Consider the following 21,373-nt stretch of genomic DNA (forward strand, 5'->3'; position numbering starts at 1 on the left):
TATCATTGGAGCATATTAGGGAACTTGCAGTGTTAGATAAGTAGTTTAAGTCTAGAATAATGAAATAATATGGATTCAAACGAAGCGCTTATGGTGATGAGGATTCATACTGCTGACCTGAACTAGCTTGGGACTGAGTTGTGGCTGATATTATTGGAAAATTTATGGTTTGGTTGTCATTGCTGTGACAAATTTACATGTGCAAACCATTGTTCGCCCCAATTTCGGATAAAGAAGGAAGGCTATGTAGGTTGACTGTGTCTGATATTAGGATGAATGCTCTTGTCATGACAGGTAGAATGACAGATTCATGTAGATTGTAGTCAACGCTAATTTGGGATTTAGGTGTAGACCTTTAGTTATTGGCCTTCTCATATTTCTTGCATGGTGGTTACCCAGATGTGTGATTTGGCAGTTCAGGTTTTCAATTGATATTTCTGGAGAAAACTGTGCGACACCATTCATTCTATTTCACTATCTTCTTGTGGAACCTGAGCTGTCTTCTGTATTGTCGTTTTCTCAGAGAGTCGAATTGCTTATGCAACACTTAAGTTTAGGTTACTGTGTTCTGTCATTTCACCGCTTATGTGATACAGAGGACAATACTCTGGCTGGCTTGGTTCCTCTTTTCTGTTAGGCATCTATAGTGGCCTAGTTTAATATATGTCGTTCGTACTTTCCAGAAGCATAAATTGTATGCCTTTCTTGAAGGTTGTTTTTTGGCATGGCGGTATGTTGCATATTACCTAATGTTGGAAGGTTAATTCATGTCATAGGCATTGCAGGAACACACAGGCATTTCAAAATGCTCATCTAGGTTATGTCTTTCGATTGTTCATGTATAGTTGCGAACAATGCATGTTTGGTTTTGTTTGAAAGATTGAAATTCTTGCTTTCTATCCCAAGTTTTATCCATTCTTTCATAATGATGGTGTTCTAGCCAGCTTGTGTGCATATCTACTAATCCATTGAGTGCGTGCTATGGGAAGCCCCCTCGGGAATATTTTGAGCATTGGAAGTTAAGTACTTGAGTGAATGTTCCCAATGACCAGTGTCTTGTTTCTGTGGCTGCGCTTTGTTGCTTCCGAGTACACGTCCGTGAAAAGGACTGAAATAAAACTGGAGAATTAACTATCTTCTTGAGCTTATAGTAGCTTTAGGGACATTGTTGGCATCATTTGTGTATGTACTTAAACATTAGGAACTTAGCATCCTTTGTACTTGTTACCATTCTCAGAAGAAAAAAAGTTTATGATCCTTTGCAAATATCTTGATTTATTTACAACCTTATGGCGATATTGATATTTGTGCCCGACTGGATAGGTAACTATTTAAAATGATGCAATATTTATGATGTTCACGCGGACACCTATATATTTTTAAAATACATTATTAAATAGTGCAGGGGTAATATGGTCTACCCAACGTTTGGAATTATTATAGTAATTCCGGTCACTGTTTAGATATATTTTGAATCAAATACTTTGGGGTGGCCCAGTGGTTTGAGCTTGGGACTTCCATGTTGGAGGTCTAAAGTTCAAAACCCCTTGCCAGCGAAAGTAAGGGGTTTGCCTTCTGGGTCGATCTCGTTGCACCAGGCTTATCTAGTGCGGGTTACCTCTCTTATGTGGTTTGCGAGCTATTGCATAGGAGCAGGGTTTTACCCCGTGCGCACCCAAAAAGGATAGCGGCTGCGGGTTTCCCTTGTTGTCAAAAAAACAAATACTTGAAGAAAAAAGAGATAAAGAGGCAAAAAAAAAGGAGTGAAATAAAACATGATTAGATCTAAAACATGTATGGATTAGCATATTTTTCTCAATGTCACACAAAAATTAGCCACAAAAGGCGGATAAAATAGCAGCAAAATGTGGATTTCAATTTATCAAAACCAATCACTAAAGAATCTCTCTATAAAAACTTCTCATTAGCCCAGAAGGTTTTCATATATATTGAATACCAAAAACATTAACAATTAAGGAGTTTTATATATTTAATATATACGTATATATAATTTTATATAATATATCAAGAATCAATATGGCAAGTGCTCAATGCAATTCTGATCAATTCCATAGCAAAGCTCAGGTGAAATATCATATCTTAGAATATATTGTTTGTTTATTCCATCTCATTTTTTATATGATAAAAGAATGATACATTTATTTATTTGAAAGTAAAGTTCGATTCAAGATTTAGAATTTATGATTTCTAGATTTTAGCCATTTTGAGCTTACTAGTTCTAAGCTTGTGATTTGTAACAATTCGAGTCGAAGGTATTGAGTTCTGTTGAAGTTATACTATAAACACCATATCTATCTATATTTGAAAATCTTTAACTTTAAACTTTAGTTTTTATCCTCAACAATATACTCTTATAACCATAGAAGCATATCGACATGTTTAATTTCACAAAATTCTAAGGATACTTCTAATATGCACGAAAAAATATGATTAAAACTCATCATTTAATCAAATCATCGTCATATAAAATGAAACAGGCATAAAAAATATATATAAAAAATATGGTTTAGTAAATTCCTAATTTTTACCTTATTTTTTTTTCTTTCCTTCTACTCTTATAAACTTGCAATTTTTGCTAGGCAAATCACTCTGTTAGCAAAGTTGAAGATGCAATTCAAAGAGCTTGTGAATCAGCTCATCAAAAAAGGGAACATAATTCTGGATTTCTTCACCAGGTAATTTTATTAGATATCATTGACTAGTCGAAGTGTGCGTAAACTACTTCCGAAATCGCGATTACAAAAAAAATCAAAATATATTTTTGGTGTATTAAATTATTTTTCTTGTTGATTGTATTTTAGACTGGAGAGCAAATGTTGCACATGGCTCAAGATGCAGTTGATGGGGTGAAGAACACATTTGGAATTGGAACTAAAAATAATAAATAAAAGAATTATTGTTCACTAATATGGTTATATAAGGATTTGTAACCAATAAGAATTATCTATCACTATGTTATTATTAATCATATAAGCATGTCACAATTATTTTTTGTTGGTGTGTGTTTGCGCATTAGATTATTTATAAAATGAACCAAAAATAAGAGGGAACAAAAAGTCAAATAGTTTTGCTTTCGATATCGATGGAAGGGTACTTTCAGAGTTCGAGATGTCTGAGCTTAGGGTTCTACAAGCATTTAAAGTTTTGCTATCTTTCTCTTTACACGCAATAGATGGTGGTTTTTTGAGTTCATATGATAACAACATAAGAAAACCTAGAGCATGGTCGTTAGTCATGTTTTTGTGGAGCTTGATGCTCTATGGCGTAGACGTCTTTGATTAGATGAAGACAAAAATATAAGAAAAATATAGTGAGGGAGCTTATAAAATCACTAGTTATAGCTGTAATGACACTCTTATTCTTCATGATATTATAGTATGTAGCCCTAGAAAAACAACGAGGAGCGTGGTCCCTAGTCTAGTTTTGTAGTTTGATTCTCTTCGCTATAGATGTCTTTAATTGGATAGAGACAAATATATAAAAAAGTATATGATAAAAGATATTTATAAATCACTAGGTAGTCATACATAACTTGTCTCAATCATTTACTTTTACGAAAAAACAGTTCCTTTGGTCATAAATTAACCAAAATATATACTAAATTGCTAAATGAGGCTAGCAAGTAACATTGTTCCTCATGAGAAGTACATATCATATGAGTACACATTATACCTTAGTGAAACCAAACAAATATTGGTATTTCTATGATCTTTGCTTTCCAATGCATTGAAATTGTAATAAACAATCAGTTCGGTGCACAAAGTATCTCGTGTTCACACAAGATCGAGTCTGATACAGAACATCGTAGAAAATTCTAGTTTTTGTAAAAAACTTTAGATAGGCTAGAAACCTTTTTGTTGTAACTCATAATTTTCAAACTTTGCCTCAAAATATCAATCTCCCTCTCCCTCTTAACTTCTTGTTTCTCCATTGAAGCAATTTTTTCTTTTAAATGTGCAATGACTTCTTCTTTTGCTTTCAACTCCATATGTAGCTCTTCTAATAATTCAACTTCCTCTTTTCTCCAGCAGAGTCTTTCTCCTATGAAAACAAATTAAACACACCATCAAGAATAATAGAATTCATTTTGCATATTACAATTAAGCAGAAACAGATTCAGAATTTTAGATAACTCATTTATTCATATCAAGTGGATTTCTCAACATAAATATAGAATGTTGGTTAACACTAATGAGTTCCACCGAATCAGTAACTAGAGTTCTAGCTTCGTCGATATAATTAAATTTTACTAATTAGATAGGGAGTTAGACTCTATAGGTTACAAGACTTCAATAAATTCAAGAGTATGAACTTTTGAGTGACCTTTACAACACTAGAAGCTTCTTTTAAGTCGATAAGATTCAACAATTTATATATTAATAAAACTAATTTTTCTTACTCTATTTGTACATTACTATTTTTCGATTAACTAGACTCAATTGAACCCTTTTAGACCATGTACCTACCCCCAACAAAAGAAGGGGAATGGTAGATGAAAAGGCAAATGAAACTAACAAAAAGGACGACTAAGAGGCTCGAGGGATTAACATGAGAGGACATAGATGACGATATTTCTAGGAGCGACTTCCAAGCAAGTGTGATTTAATGAAATAACTCGAATTTCAAATTATTCATCGCCTTATGAAAATGCATAAATCAAATAGGACTATAAACATATGAAAATAAAATAAGAAAATAATGAAAAATGAAATTTACCTTGATTTGTCCTTTGAATAAGTTCATCAAGCTCATTTTTAATAACAAAATAGAGATTTTTCCATTTCTCAATAGCTTCATCTCTTCTAACTTCCTCTTCTCTAATTTGCTCCAACAATGAATTTCTCACCAACATATGACACTCTTTATTATCACATTTTTCACTTACCAATTCTTGATTTTCCACTTTATCTTTATCTTCTTTATAATCATCCAATTTTTTCTTCAAATCATTTAATTCTTCATTAAGTTTCTTCTTTTCTTGCTTCCATTCTTCTTCTTTTAGTGCAAAAACAATCATTTCTTGATTGTAAATTTCACTCTCATTTTCCCTTATACACATTATTTCACTTACCTCTTTTTGAAGTAACCTTACTTTATACTTCAACTCTTCAATAATTTTGGCATTTGGATTGTTTTTATGATTTTTTGTTTGAAGACTTCCCATTTTGCTAAAAGTCTTTTTCAACTCCCTTTTGCCTTTTTATTTTTCTTCTTCTACTAATAATGGAACTATTTATATTAGGTGACTATGTGGTATATACATAGCAAGTTATTGAATATTGTGTGTTTTAATAAAGGGGTGACCTAGTACAAGGGTCCATGTAAGAGGTTTCCAATAATAGAGTTACCCTCTCGAGCTGAGTCAGAAATTTATATAAGAAGATTCAACACATATAGATTTTATATTTGTGAGTAGAGTAATTTTTGAACCTTTACACTCCGATCGATCTTCAAGAAGATTCAACCGTTTACATATAATCAAAAGGGTTACTTTTTAAAATGATTCATTTCCTTTTAGCTTAACAACTTGTTGATTCGAAAATCATCATTATTTATTTATTTTAAAAATAGTTGAATTTATGTACGCTGATATATAAAATTGTTAAACTATTAGATGATGAAAATATAACAATATATAACAATTCATAACAAATCGAAATTAATAACTTAAAAAATAATATAGGTAACCAAAAGTGACTTTCATGATCTGAATTCAGATGAACTCGATCTTTAAAGTTCTTATCATTATATATATATATATATATATATATATATATATATATTGGACCAATAAAAGAGGAGTGTAGGAAGGAGACATAAATGCCTGAAAAAGAGGCTCCACCAACATAATAAAATGTGAAGTGATAGCACTAATTCAATTATTTCATTAATGGAAACTGTGAAAGATGCTTGTGAATTGTGATACATACTTACACAAAAAATAAAAGTCAACATCTTTGAAAAAATTGACACATTGAATAGAATAAATCCACAAAATTCCAAAATCGCATATAAATAAGTATCCAAGGACGTGATCTAGCTATTATTGAAAATTTACATGATCTCAAATTCAAATTTCAACGTAAATAAAATATTAATTAATTTTTTTCATCTGTCCTAATTTTATCGATCAGATCTTATATATTACATGTGAAAAAAAATCACATGTAAATCCTTTATAGGAGCGTGTGTTTCGTGGAGTATTGAATTTTTAGATCTCTTTTTGTATCTATTTGGCCAATTATTATTTTTTATAAATATAAATTATAATAATATTAATAATTATTGGGCCTACATTCACGGAGGAAAACATGGTGCGCATATTTGACAATAATTTTTTTATTTGAATATATAAATATATACCTTTTTGAGCATGGTATTGTTCAACATTATGATAAATATTATTTGATTTTAAATTACATAAATTGATGATGTAGATTTTATGGTTTTTTTTTGTATCAGCTTAACATGTTATACCATATAATCTTTTGGTATTTTTCAAGAAAGAATNTATAGTCGCTGCTAAAAGGTGTGTTTAGTGACAAAATTTTTTAGTTAGCGACAGTTATAGTCGCCGCTAAAATTGTTTTTAGTGACAAAAAATTATGGATTTGCAATTATAGTCGCTGCTAAAAGGTGTTTTTAGTGACAAAATGTTTTAGTGTTAGCGGCAATTATAGTCGCCGCCAAAAGGTGTTTTTAGTGACAAAAGTTTTTAGTTATAGCGGCAATTATTGTCGCCGCTAAAAGGTATTTTAGTGACAAAAAATTTATAGATTTAGCGGCAACTATTGTCGCTGCTGAAGAGTGTTTTTAGTGACAAAATTTTCTAGTTTTAGCGGCAATTACAGTCGCCGCTAAAAGGTATTTTTAGTGAAAAAAAAGTTATAGATTTAGCGGCAGTTAAGTCGCCGCTAAAAGGTTTTTTTAGTGACAAAACTTTATAGTTTTAGTTGCAATTTTAGTCGCCGCTAAAAGGTGTTTTTAGTGACAAAAATTTATAGTTTTAGTGGCAATTATAGTCGCCACTAAAAGGTGTTTTCAGTAACAAAATATAATAGTTAGCGACAATTATAGTCGCCGCTAAAAGGTGTTTTTAGTGACAAAAATTTTTAGTTTTAGCGGCAATCATAGTCGCCGCTAAAAGGTATTTTTAGTGACAAAAAAGTTATAGATTTAGCGGCAGTTATAGTCGCCGCTAAACGGTGTTTTCAGTAACAAAATTTAATAGTTAGCGACAATTATAATCGCCGCTAAAAGGTGTTTTCAGTAACAAAATTTAATAGTTAGCGACAATTATAATCGCCGCTAAAAGGTGTTTTCAGTAACAAAATTTAATAGTTAGCGACAATTATAGTCGCCGCTAAAGGTGTTTTTATTGACAATTTTTTAGTTTTGCGGCAATCATAGTCGCCGCTAAAAGGTATTTTTAGACAAAAAAGTTATAGATTTAGCGGCAGTTATAGTCGCCGCTAAATGGTGTTTTTAGTGACAAAATTTTATAGTTTTAGTGGCAGTTTTAGTCGCCGCTAAAAGATGTTTTTAGTGACAAAATTTTATAGTTTTACTGGCAATTATAGTCGCCGCTAAGAGGTGTTTTTAGTGACAAAATTTTATAGTTAGTGACAAAAAATTATAGATTTAGCGGCAATTAAGTCGCGGTTAAAAGTTTTTAGCGACAAAAATATGATAGTTTTAGCAGCAATTATAATCACCGCTAAAAGGCGTTTTTAGTGACAAAAAGTTATAGTTTTAGCGGCAATTGTAGTCGCCGCTTAAAAGGTTTTTTAGAGACAAAAAATTATAGTTTATGCGGCATTTGTTGTCACCACTAAAAGGTATTTTACCAGCAATTTAATCCGCCACAAAATCAAATAACAATTGCCGTTAAAAGATAGTATTAGTGGCAAATAACCGCCACTAATTCTTATATAAGTCGCCATTAAAATCTAGTATTTTGAAAAACTACGAATCTAGAAACCAAAAAATTGAGTTCAAGTTCATCGTATAGTAATATCGTAACTTTATTATTGAGCTAAGCCTAAGGATCTATCGAAACCAAGTTATCTACGGCATAAGATTTGTATACGTGTTATCCTTGTTAGGTTCTATTAAAATTTTATATTCAAATGTCAAAAACTACACTAAAAATACCATATTAGTTGCAATCTTCATAATCTTAATATGACAGAATTACAACTTGAAATATTTATTGAAATCCATGCAATTTGACTCTCGATAAGCAAAGAGGTGACGAGTAGGTATTAGGCCTAAAAACAAAATTAACAAATACATTAGTACTAAGACTACAACAAGAGTAATTAAAAAGACAATATTTTCGATAGGTAAATGATACATTTGATCCTTTTCCTCTTTTCTCCCACTATTAATTCACAAGTAAAACTACATCTTCTAAATATTTAATATAATATTTAACCAAACTTCATCTTGTTGCCAAATCTGTGAAGTAATCAATCATTTCTTCTAAATACCTCTTCGAAGCAATTTGCTTCTTCTGGGAAATGAATTAGGACTATGAATCACTTAATAGAACGCGAAAACCATCTCCATCTGGCTACCAAAAATACAAGGCGCGGAGGAGCAAAAAGAGCTTATATGATGTACAAAACTCGTTGAACTAAATAAGATTGCTGGTTCTCCGCTTTGATGGTCCTCCAGGGAATAGCTTTATTATCCATCCCAAGACCCGTTCCACCACCTGATGCAAAAGAAGAAAGTATAGTCAAGGCATCGACTATCAAGTTTAATTAGAAGGAGCTGAGGAAGCAAAAGAGAGAGAACATTTGACGCCAAGAAGACGAACACCTCAAAACCATCTGTCAAGCTGTGTAATACTGTTAGTCCAATATCTCTAAATGACACAAAACTATAGAGGGTTAGAGTTTGTTGGAGAAAAGAGTGTTTGACTGGCTCTCAAAAAAAAAAAGCAATCGTCCTTTTGGTAGACTCAGTTTAAAAGTTTCACCATGAAAGAAGGTGAATCTATTCATGAAATGTGCACTAGATTCTCCACCATTACAAACGAGATCATGTTCCTAAAGAACCTAGCACTGCGTGCAAACAGGTCACTAAGATACAGGAGATCCTCTCAGATCTTGTACTGATGAAGTTGATGTTGTCGATGATATAAGGGATCCTAAATTACATACTGATGTTGGATGCTCTATTACAACATCTTTAAGTTCATGAGATGCACATAAGAAAGAACGGTCTCATTCTCAAAGGTAAAGACAAAAGGTTGGATCCAAGTAATGAGGTTGATCGGAAGAAAGATGCAAAAATGAATAAATCACTTGCTCTCAAGGTGCCACAAAGTCAAATCCTAAAATAGATGAGAACATGGCCTCTCACTCGAAGATTTCAAAAAATCGTGAGAAAACATGGAGGTCTCATAAAGAAAGGAAATCACAACAGTGCTACAAACTTAAATGACTTGTGCCACAAGTGTGGTAAACCATGTCACTTAATCAGAGATGCAGAAGGAATATGCAAGCCTGGAGGAGACAAGGACAAAAGAAGGGAGCAGGTCGCTCATAAGTCAAGCAGAAGGGAAACGGTTGATTATGTGGTGAAGAAAGCTCTGGCCGTCTGGGGAAATACCTCAAGTGATTCATATGATTCTGAACACCCTGATGATGCTTCCATGTTCACTAGTGGACGCATACATTCTAACAAGAACCTCTACCATTTGTGGGTGTTCGAAAGCTGGTATTTATTTTATGGTGTTTCTACATCACTGATAGATCAATTAAGCTCCGCCAGTAGTTTAGAGGAAAAGAAAGAATTTCAAACTTAGCTCTCTCTTAGTCTATAAAAGAACTAAAAAAGCTTACTCTTGAAGCGTAACTTAAAAGTTGAATAACGAATCTGAGGGCACAAGCCGCAATGGTATTGGCATTCCATGCCAATTTTAACTTTAATTCGAAATACAAAGTGAAATATAAGTAGAAATTTTAAAACTTTAACAGATAAAAGGGGCACAGAGGATAACTTTAAGAGGATGGAGGTTTATAAGCATATGGAAGCAGTTATATGTACAAGTCATATTACAGTACAAGAAAGGTTCACACAGCACCTTTATTGAATGAAAAGTTTCAAGGTAGGTAATTTTACCTCATCACCTTCATCAGCATATGTGGTGCTGTCCTGCACAGATAAAGCATCTGGTAGCCTTGTTTGATTATTACCGGTTGCCATGCTTTGAGCAGTCAAAAGCTCCAATCTTTGTGTTTGAGCTTCAAGCTTTCGGGTTAAGTCCTTGTTTAACTCCTATGCTCATCAAGGAACAAAACAAAAATCCATCAAACAAGTGTAGAGAGAGAATATTATTAGTATCCAAGCAGTGAACTTTTAGTTGCACTTCCCAACACAAAGCACGACATGAAGATTAATAGATATTGAAGAACATGTGCAAGCATACTTACAAAAGGGAGACTTGATCAAAAAATTCTACATTTGCAATAAAACATTGGTGGTTTATATTAGAAGCAACAGAAAGGAAAAAGATGAAAAAGAATCCTAAAGGTGAAAATAATTTGACTCACATATTTTTTTTTGAGAATGATAACGTTAATTTGACTCACATATTAGATCCTGAGGAGAAATATTTTTGGATAATAATACTAACAAGTGACAAGGATAGCTTCCCTCAAATTACCTGCAATTCAGAGCACTGAGATGATTCCAGTGACAAGGCTTTCATCAACTCTTCTTTCTCCAAGGTTAACTATAGGCATCCAAGTTGGAAGAAAATTATTCAATTCTTTTGAATGGTAAAAATGCCTTGAAATATATAAACAGCTAAGAAGACAGGTAGTCGAGGGTGCAAAAATGATCAGCCTCAAGGATTTTATGCAAGAAGCTACCTCAGAAATCAATGTATTGATGCTTTGAATCATCCTTATCTGATCTGGAGGAACGGTCGTCGATAAACTTTCAAGACTGAGCTGGTCATTCTCAGATAGATATGAAAAGGTGGGGCCCTCAGAACTGCGAGCTCCCAAGTTAGGGCCATCCAAGGTAGTATTTACGATTTTTTCTTCACCTGAATCAATACAACACCACATAATTGAAATCTACAATAATGTTAGAAAATACATAAAGAGGCATCCTGAAGATGTAATCTGTGAAATCTGAAACCACATACGGAGATCCTCTGTTGAAGTTGATACATCCTTTTTACTAGGCATACTCCTGCTAACATCAAGTGACTTGCCACTATCAGAAGTTTTTCGTAGTTTCTCCTGCAAGAGCTTCTTTTCTGTTGAGAGAAAGAAAACAAAGATGTCGTTACATGTACAAGAAACTGGTGGAAAGAAATAGCAACTCTATATCACTCTAAACCAATTACAAGCAAAATCACTCGAATAAAAAAAAAAGGTTCTTTAACTATCAGCATCTTACCTTCTTTTAGAGCATCAATTGTTGACAGCAGATCCTGGCGTTCCTTTCCAAGGCTAGCCATTTTCTTTCTGCAGCGATTAAGAGAGAGTCGAATGACATCAACACCCACATTTAATGCAATTTACAAGAGTCAATGAGTAAGGCAAAGCGACTCAATTCTGACTTCTAAAATTTATAGCAATCTTCGCTAACTGTTCTTGCTAATATACATTTTCACAAGTAGATGGAAGTAACCAATATGCGTTACAACAACTACTAAAGTTTCCTCCATTGCAAGCACCAGGAGAGGCACATAAAGTTTTTGGCAGCACTTCAATATTATATGGAAGTGAATGGTGTTACATAAAGGTAGACATGAATATCTGATAAGTGAGATATCCTTCTCATAGTAATAAACTATTGACTTCATTAAAATGATTATGCTATCTAGTTTCCCTTAGCTTTTATCCCAGTGGATAAAGGAGAGATGGGAGGGAATGAACAATAAAAGCGAAAGATGACTATGACCAGATCAGAGTTAGGAAGGAAACTATGGCCTAGAAGTGTTCACAGGCAAGTTTTGAGCATACTTGAAAGAAGATATTTCAGCTTGTGATTTCTCTAATTCCCTCTCCAGTTTAAGCTCATTAGATCTCAGACGAAGTGCCTATAAGATAAGTTAGACAAAGTTATTATCTCAAAGTGGAGGAAATTATCATCTATCTGAAAAACAAATGGCTGCACTTAATAATCAATTTCGAAGAAAAGAAATCTAGAAAAGGCACGGTTTCAAAAAGGTGAGTAGACCGTTCCGAAATTCTAATATCAACAGGAAGTATAATCGACGAAGGAACATGAAAGAACTATATGCACTGATCCAAAGGAAAAATTAAAATCATAACAAATATTGGATATATACCTTACAGCATCGTGATCCAAGTGATATTAAATTTTATTTCTAAACCATTAGAACAAGGACAAAACATCAGACTCCACATACCACCTCAGTATTACAAGTGGCAAACATTGATCCAAAAAGTATTATATGTGACAGACATTGAAAAGATACCTGAGTGAGGACATAGTGAAGGCTACCATATGGGTTCTAATAGAGTATCACTTTACACTTCAGAAGTGAATATAGCAAGATACTCCGCATTAGATGTGTCGGCTAATCAATATAACAGAACACACACAATACTAAGTTTGCTTCAAGTTCAACAAATATGAAATATCAATAAAAACTAAACATTATCAACATTAGATTTTCAATATGATAGTTCTAGTGTAATACAATTTATCTTTTGAATAAGGGTATGTTCCTCTTCCAAAGTATAAGAAACAGAATATGTCTACCTTAACTATCTCTTTTAATCAAATAGGACAACTTAGCAGATGTAAATGATGTTAAAATTCATTTTAAATTCTCAATAAGGGTTTTGTGAAGGATTTGGCAATACAAGGCAATGCCACTATCCGTTACCTTCTCTTCCAAACCAATCACTTCAGAAGCCAATAGCTTAGCACGTTCATCTGCAGCATTACATTCAAATTGTACACTTGCATATTCCATTTTCACAGCTTCAAGTTCGACCTGCTTACATTAGATGCAATGACAGAAAATCACATACCTCAAAGGTTATGGTAAGAATCAAGTCCATTATGATGAACTGAACTCAACAGGCTATGTTAGTACAAAGATAGCTTGCCAGACATCTGAACTAATCTCAACATGAGAAACCAGTTCATTCCACAATACCGATTCCAAAAGTGTTCTCCAACATAAGGGTCACAGGTGTATCGTTGAATATAAGAGTTAAGATGAATGAACACGTTCTTCAACATCTTAATATAGCAGATACGGCTCAAATGGTATCTATTTTATGAAATTTGTATCTGGAAAACCATTGAACACCACATAGAAAATTTATTGCACCTTGCTGACCAAATTACAGACAAAACAAAGGTACTTCATGAAGCCTCCTCAAAACTGAAGAAAGGGGGTGACCAAGAACTAAGGTTTTAATGTTGTAAATTTATTTTTATTAAATAAAAATATAAACCACCAATGAGACGTACTTAGACAAGAAAGATCATTGGATGCTTCAACATATAGACTGGCCACCCCTCTTTCTTGTCCAAGTCAATCAAATAATTATTTGTGAGTTGTGACTATGCATTTCTTCTGTTTCTAAACAGCAGAAATAAATATGATTGTTTGGATTTTCCATTCTTTATTTTTATAATTGAGTTATGTATGAAATGCCTGGCAAATATTTCTGCTGTTTAGAAACAAAAGAAGAAAACTGCACGTAACTTTCCGTGGCATCCATGTTGTGCTACAACTTTTAAAATGGCATATCAACGATAGTAAAGAAAATAGGTCATTTCATTTCTTTGTCGATCAACTTGAAAATGTATCCAGATAAAACCAGTGGAAGTCATTAACACCCACTACCTTGTACTAATTGACAATTTTAGCTATGTTGTGCAATGTAACTTAAGGTGTACATTCAAAAAGGAATACAGATCAGGGAATATAGCAATAATTGGGAGTAACCGAGTGAGTTTTGTTGCAAACCAGTTGTGCTTTAATTTCCTCCTGCAGTTCTTCTATGTCGGTCTTTAATTGGGTAACAAAACTGCCCTGGAAAAGAAAATTAAGCAACTGATTGGAGCAAGAAACTCATTTCTTCAAATAGATAACAAAAAATTCCGAGAATGTTAGACATGCATATTATACTTAGTACAACAAATGTTAGCTGGTGTTACATGATCAAACCCTTAAGGAGCAGATGTGGCTAGTGTACACTACATATTTGAAGCTTGTAACATGCTTCATAATAAATAATTTATTCAACTTCCTACAAGTTTAAATGTGTGTTCTTTGAGTGTGGGAATATATTTTTTTTGTATATAAACAGAAAAGTGTACCTGTTGATTATAACTCTCTGTCAGGGCTGAATTTTCAGCAGCTAGAGACTCTGCTAGAACTCGTGAAGCCTCAAGAGCACGTTGTGAAGAAAACTTCTCTTGTGTTAAATCTTCAATATGCTGTCAAAAAATGTAAAAGTATACATCATTCAAGTATTTGACAATTTAAGACCTGCTGTGAAATGCTACATCCCTGAGAGTCATGCAATCATGCATGACCTCTATCATCCTCGTCCATTTCCCTCATTGTAAATGCAAGAGACAATTTTTAATCTTGCGAGATTCTCTGACCAGGCAATTGAAGAGTGCTCTTGTACTGACACATTGAACAGGCGAAATAACTATCAGATGGAAAGTGTTTTCTAACTATAACAAAAAGATCTTTTTTAAGATGAAAGAACAAGAAATGTAATTGGCAGGTGTTCACTTCACATCAGAGTCTGTTTATTAAGATATTTCATGTGTTAAATTATTTTACTTAATTAAGCTTAATCTCTATACAATCACAGACCTTTCCAGGTTCATGTACAATAATATAGAAAATAAACAAACCTGACTAATGCACACCTCAAGATTAGCGGCATTATTCTAGCTTACTAACATTTTTTCGATTGCATTCAACTTCACTGAGCCACAATCCACTATATTTAAAAGTTAATTCTAGTCTACACATTTCAATGTGAAAAACTCAAAATCGTGTCTTCAATTATCAGAATCTATATTGTTTATAGAAAATTTGGTAGCTCAACTTCTGCAGTTCTCTCCAAGGTGCTTCAAATAACTGGTAACCAGATGGCTATTATTGGTCCAATGTACTGACTACTAAGAATAATCTTTTCAAATTATGTTATTCTGTTGCAGTTAGTGTTCAGAATGCTTTGTTATGCTTTCAATCCCGTTTGTTCTTTTCCTGGACTGTTTTCCCTTGAGTCAAGGGTCTATAGAAACAACCTCTCTACCTCTGTGATTGGTGTAAGGCCTGCATACACTCTACCCTCCACATAACCCACTTTGCGGGACTACACTGGGTATGTTCTGGCAGTTTTTAAATTATAATGCCTTTGCTGACAAAAAATCACAACTTCCCCTAAACTTCAAAATTAAAGAGGAAAGAAGAGAAAAGAAGGGGGAAAAGAGCATGAAAGAAAGTAAAGAAGGATTCATAACATCCTAGTCGAACAGAGAAAACTTGCTTCAAAAAGGGACAATTGATCGAGACAATTTAAAATGACTAAGCCAAACAAAACGAAAAGGTTTTCCATTCTAATAAAGACTGATTTCTATCCTGAAGCAGCAGAGTGCTTTTCATATATTAACCATCAATTAGCAGTACTTTCAAACTAAATTTTGACTTTGAAGACATCCTGACCTAAACTTATCACTTTCTAAAGCAAGGGAAGTAAATGTGGAGAAACCTGTTCTAAAGCAGCAAAATCTTCATTCTGTTTTTGTGCAAAAGACTGATAACGGTTGTCCATGTTCCCCGTGTCTTTCTCAGCATGATGATTCAACTGATCAGACCCACTTGCAGAAAAGGTTGAAGAGGTCATCATGTTCCTGGAGTTGGACGATTCCAAAGTGTCCGTGGGATGACCCTTTGGATCAAATCTGTCTGCAGAAACTGATTCAGTTGGAGAAGGGGATACCACAGGAACTTTTGAAATGTTGATGGAATCAAGGAAAGATGGACGAGATTTCCTCCCAACAGTGGCTGTAGACAATTTTGAATTACTAGAAGAACTTCTTGCTTCAGAACTGATGTCCTCATATTTAGAATCAGATGCCCAAGAAGACGAATTATTATTCATGTAAAAACCAGAGTTGTTGAACTGGCCATACCCAATATCAGAAATTATAGAACTATTAGCTTCAATAGTACCATCTCTTTGCCCATCTTCCAAAGAAAACTTTGTACTGCTGGTTGTGGGGCGCATATGATCTATCAAAAAAAAAAAGGGAAATAGATGTCAGATTATGCAACCCCAATTAATTAACTGGATAGATGAATCGCAGGTACGCAATGAGGCTCTCTAAGGTAAAAAGAAAGCATAATAAAGGATTAAAAAAAGTAAAAACGGAACTCCAAATTACCATAAAGTTACCTTCATATGATGAGGAGGTAAACCCACTAGCCCAACGATCCATAAAACCTGGTTTTTCTAGCAGATGAGGACCACGGGAGTTTTCAGGTGAAACATTAGCAGGAAAAGCATGAGAAGTACTAGAGTTCATTACAGAAAGATCTTTTGTTTTTTTTTCCTCTAGTTCGCTTTTAGCTACACCATCATGACTAAACAAACCGGAAAATTTACTGTAACTGGGGAATGATGACAGAAAATTAGGTGTAGAATGACTAGTATTAAATCCAAATCCAATACTTCCTAAGGCTCCATCGTTCTCCGTCTTCTCAGGGGGATTATAACTATCACTGAATTGTTCAGATGATTTAGGTTTCTCATCACCCTTAAGCACTTTATCTCTAAAATGAGATGGCGTGGAGATGGAAGAAGTAAAACCATGATTGTTTCCACTAATAGTAGAAGTAGAGCTAGCATCATTATCATTGTTGTGTAAACTATGAGTAGGACTAGCATTAGCATCATAGGAAGAAGCGAAACCACTCTTCTGTGCAAGATCAGGGTTCTTAAAATCATGTGTAACGTCTACTCGAGATAACTCTGAAACAGCTCCATCAAGGGCATCAGATGTACCAGCTCCACGAGAGTCAGTGATTCTTGTGTGTTCACTGTCTGAAGGTTGGTTATCAAAGCCTCCACCCGAACCATGAGGTTGATTATTGGAAGTTGACTTTTTTGCCTTCTCTGCTTTCTTTTTGCGGAACTCTTCTAGCTGCAAATGATACAAGATAAAGAATTATAAGATGAAAGAAAAATTACAGCAAAACTAATAAAAGGAAAAGATTCTATATTCAGAATTCAGGCAACACAATTGCAGATTAACAACATTGATAGGACAACAAGGAGGACAACGGAGCCAAAAAGGTTTTGACCATTAAAGGAGAACTAGGTAATGGCTATCATCCAACTCATGATGATTAGCAATTTATCTACCATTATGAAAAAAGAGAAGGCATAAAGCATGAAACAAAAAACAAGAATTGTATGATCCAAGAATTAGCCTTCAGGAGTAGTGGCAACTATCTTGATTGATCAATGAAAATGAATGTGGTTTTTTTACCGCACTGGATCTACAAGAGAAGCTAATAGATGGATAGACTTCTTCTTTTATAACATAGATGAATAGGCTTCTTTGGAATCATGGAATATGATTTGGAGAATGACTGGAGTCGCGTGTCTGGCAAGCTAGAGATCACCAATCACCAGAGCATAGAACGAGATATTCTTTTCTTGCAACCATGGAAAACATCAACTGTTCAAGTCTTATTATCTCCAACTCAGGCACTTACTCACTAGAAGGCTAAAGCCCTATATGTAATGCCGATACAAACTACAAAGTTCGTGACGCATATCTTGTTTCATTCATCTTTTTGGTGTGACTCATATGAAATAGGTATAACTGTATAAGTATCTTCCAGGTAAATGTATTGGTTGTGTATAGATTTTTTAGGAGACATGTCTTGATCCTGACGAAAGAATGTACAGGAATTTAATAATGACTGTTGTTTAGAGACAGTGGTGTACAAGTATACACGCCACTAACTAGCTAGTACTATAATGGATCACATGCTATAAATGAGCTAATACTCCAACCGGATATTCATTAATTAACTAACAAGTATCACATATTGTTTCCGTTGCTATTCAAGGCATAATGATAGGCATATTCTTTCTCGAAATAATAGGCATAAGGGAAAAAAAGAAACTACCCAAGCTAACACTGTCCTGCTAATGTCCACCCTATATAAAAGATAATGTGCATGTGATCACAATTTACAAATAAATTAAGTATTGATGAGATCCAATTGATCTTAATTGAAATCCGTTCCACGAAAAGCTTTATACAACAATCATATGTTGCATATTCGGCTGAACTCAAACCAAGAGGAAAGCATACTAGTTACCTTTACATTTTCTGATATTAGAGGCTCTTCAATTGACATAGAAAATGGTCTACGCAATGATAACTTCTCCTCGCATCTCACCTAAGTATAACTTTTTATGACTGCTGAAAGCTAGTATTATTCAAACTAGTATAAAAGAAAAATGTGCTACAAAATGTGTTCTCAAGCAACATCAACTGATTTCGCTGTGTGACTAAATATGTAGTTGAAACTTGCACCAAAGGTAAAAGGCTCTAAAAAGTGTGTTAGTTCTATTGCATCTTTAAGTGCAATGTGAAATTGAAGTGTGGGCTTGGTAAAAATAAGGTGCAATGGAAGGGGAAAAACATATTTATACATAAATATGTAATTCAAGTAAAAGGTAACAAACTTCATTCATAATCTTTTCCTTGACAACTATGTAATACACTTATATGCCGATTAAGTTTGTTGTTTAATACAGCTCCATTCAAGCTAGAATTCATGGCAGTGGTGTGCAAGCCTCAGTTTCTTGCCTTCACAGCGCAACTTCAGCGAGGTGAAGCGCCCTCCCTGAGATTTTCTGAGCTTCAGGGCGTGGACCTTAAATGAATGTTCGACAACACTGACTGAAATGTTGCTTAAACTGTGGTGTAGTGGCCCGCAGTAGGATCATTCAGCCCTTGATTATAGAAATTACCCACGAGAAAAGCTATATTAAAGTCAGATCGGAGCAGCCCATCTCAAAATTTTCCCATCATTGGGACATATCAATAGATACTATTTTTGTTAATCTAAGTATGCACAAAATAAAGCCTCCCTCCATACCAATTGGTTTGCCTTACTTTCCTTTTTAGTCAGTTTCAAAAAAGAATGTATGTTTCCTTTTTTGCCAACTTTTTAATTCCAACAGTCTAGATAGCATATTTAAGATCACGAGATTAAAGGAAATTTGGTACACTAACCATATTTTATGTATCTTTTATTTTAGTATACTTCAAAAGTCTTTTTACTTTTTTAAACTGCCTACCAAGTTAAAATGAGACTAAATAAATTAAATGGAGGAGTATATATCTAGCAATTCCCTCATACTACAAATCTTCAGCTCACAAATATTATTCAGGATAAACATTCAGTAAGCCAATATCCTCAACAAGCATTCGACTATTTCCACCTGTTTCGCAGTAGTACTCGTTCCAGAACAAACATTAAATGATAGTTAGAACATCCTAAATAGAAAAGATGCATTCTTTTCCGCCAATCTAGTAATCCAACTAAAAATAAAAGGCCAAACCAGTGCACTAAGAAACTACAATGTTCGGGTCCAGGAATGCTCAACTTTCAATTGCTGCATACCACAAATCTTCAGCTCACTAATATTATTCAGAAATCAGAATAAACACTAAGTAAACCAATTTCCTCAACAACCATTCCACTATTTCCACCCGTTTCACTGCAGTACTCGCTCTAGAACAAGCATTAAATGATAGAAAAACATAAAACATTGCTCAAATAATGTGTTAGAACATCCTAAATCAAAAAAGATTCATTATTTTCCCCCAATCTAGTAATCCAATTTTTTAAAAAAAAGGACAAACTGATGCACTTTCTATATGCGGGATTCGGAAATGCGCAATTCTATCTAGAATCTAGTAATCCAACTAAAAACAAAAGGACAAACCGATGAACTAAGATCCTTCTATACATGGGATTCGGAAATACACAGTTTACCTAGAATCTAGAAATCCAAATAAAAACAAAAGGACAAACCAATGCACTAAGCTCCTTCTATACGCGGGATTCGGAAATGCACAATTTTACCTAGAATCTAGAAATCCAACTAAAAACAAAAGCACAAACCGATGCACTAAGCTCCCGGTATAGGAAGAGTCCGGAAATACACAATTTTACCTAGAATCTACTAATCCAACTAAAAACAAAAGGGCAAACCAATGCACTAAGCTCCCCGTATAGGCAGATTCCGGAAATACGCAATTTTACCTAGAATCTAGTAATCCAACTAAAAACAAAAGGGCAAACCAATGCACTAAGCTTCCGCTATATGCAGAGTCCGGGAATACACAATTTTACCTAGAATCTACTAATCCAACTAAAAACAAAAAGGGCAAACCAATGCACTAAGCTCCCGCGTATAGGCAGATCCCGGAAATACGCAATTTTACCTAGAATCTAGTAATCCAACTAAAAACAAAAGGGCAAACCAATGCACTAAGCTTCTGCTATATGCAGAGTCCGGGAATACACAATTTTACCTAGAATCTACTAATCCAACAAAAAACAAAAAGGGCAAACCAATGCACTAAGCTCCCGCGTATAGGCAGATCCCAGAAATACGCAATTTTACCTAGAATCTAGTAATCCAACTAAAAACAAAAGGGCAAACCAATGCACTAAGCTTCTGCTATATGCAGAGTCCGGGAATACACAATTTTACCTAGAATCTACTAATCCAACTAACTAAACGAATTAAATTCAATACAATAATCATCGTAAATCTTTCTGAAAAAAAAATCATACCTTTTTTTTTCCAGCTTGCAAAAGCTCTTGCTTTCGCAAAACCTGAGCCGATGCCATTCGAATCCACACAAAAAAAAAAATCAAAATTCCCTTAAATCATCATCCGAAACCCTAATAATTATCAGATTTTCAGCTAAAATACAGATCAATGAGCAATGTAAGTGAATCTGTAGATCAGTTTTGATGGATTAAAAAACTTAATTATTGATTTTGGGCAATTAATAGCAAAAAAAATGGAAATTTTGTGAGATTACAGAGGAAAAAGAACCTAAATTTGGATTAAAAGGAATCTAAAAAATGGATTTGGAAAGGGAGAAATTAGAGGGAGAACCGAACGGCTCTCTGTTTTTTTTTTTTTTTTTTGGGGTTCTTTTTGAGAAATTTGAGAAAATTCTTTATTTTTTATTAATTTATTTTTCTGATTTTTTAATTTATTATTTTTTTAAAAAAATAAGTTCGATTTTAGAAGTTTGAACA

General features: G+C 33.9%; 3 protein-coding genes across 4 annotated transcripts; 1 reads left to right on the forward strand and 2 right to left on the reverse strand.

Annotated features, from left to right (window-relative positions):
• The first annotated feature begins 1,935 nt into the window (after positions 1-1,935).
• On the forward strand, positions 1,936-3,013 carry LOC107006982 (late embryogenesis abundant protein 29-like). Its single transcript, XM_015205471.2, has 3 exons — positions 1,936-2,085; positions 2,601-2,696; positions 2,823-3,013. The coding sequence occupies exons 1-3, from the start codon at positions 2,038-2,040 to the stop codon at positions 2,907-2,909; spliced, it is 231 nt and encodes a 76-aa protein (XP_015060957.1). The 5' UTR covers positions 1,936-2,037; the 3' UTR covers positions 2,910-3,013.
• A 589-nt stretch (positions 3,014-3,602) lies between these two features.
• LOC107006679 (golgin subfamily A member 1-like) lies at positions 3,603-5,280 on the reverse strand. Its single transcript, XM_015205196.2, has 2 exons — positions 4,738-5,280; positions 3,603-4,062 (listed from the first exon to the last, which is right to left on the reverse strand). The coding sequence occupies exons 1-2, from the start codon at positions 5,183-5,185 to the stop codon at positions 3,836-3,838; spliced, it is 675 nt and encodes a 224-aa protein (XP_015060682.1). The 5' UTR covers positions 5,186-5,280; the 3' UTR covers positions 3,603-3,835.
• A 2,982-nt stretch (positions 5,281-8,262) lies between these two features.
• LOC107005373 (protein BLISTER-like) lies at positions 8,263-21,254 on the reverse strand. Of its 2 annotated transcripts, none has more exons than XM_015203954.2 (13): positions 20,897-21,254; positions 16,461-17,208; positions 15,774-16,297; positions 14,359-14,478; positions 14,006-14,071; positions 12,908-13,018; positions 12,015-12,091; positions 11,446-11,513; positions 11,189-11,302; positions 10,908-11,086; positions 10,700-10,768; positions 10,156-10,311; positions 8,263-8,740 (listed from the first exon to the last, which is right to left on the reverse strand). In XM_015203954.2, exons 1-13 carry the CDS (start codon positions 20,951-20,953, stop codon positions 8,660-8,662), a joined length of 2,370 nt encoding a protein of 789 aa, XP_015059440.1. In that variant the 5' UTR covers positions 20,954-21,254; the 3' UTR covers positions 8,263-8,659. The 2 variants fall into 2 exon arrangements, with proteins under 2 accessions (XP_015059440.1, XP_015059439.1); XM_015203953.2 differs by having other exon boundaries at positions 13,985-14,071.
• Between the last annotated feature and the right edge of the window lie 119 nt (positions 21,255-21,373).

The sequence above is a fragment of the Solanum pennellii genome, chromosome 12 (genome assembly GCF_001406875.1).
Source record: "Solanum pennellii chromosome 12, SPENNV200".
Classification (NCBI taxonomy): Eukaryota; Viridiplantae; Streptophyta; class Magnoliopsida; order Solanales; family Solanaceae; genus Solanum; species Solanum pennellii.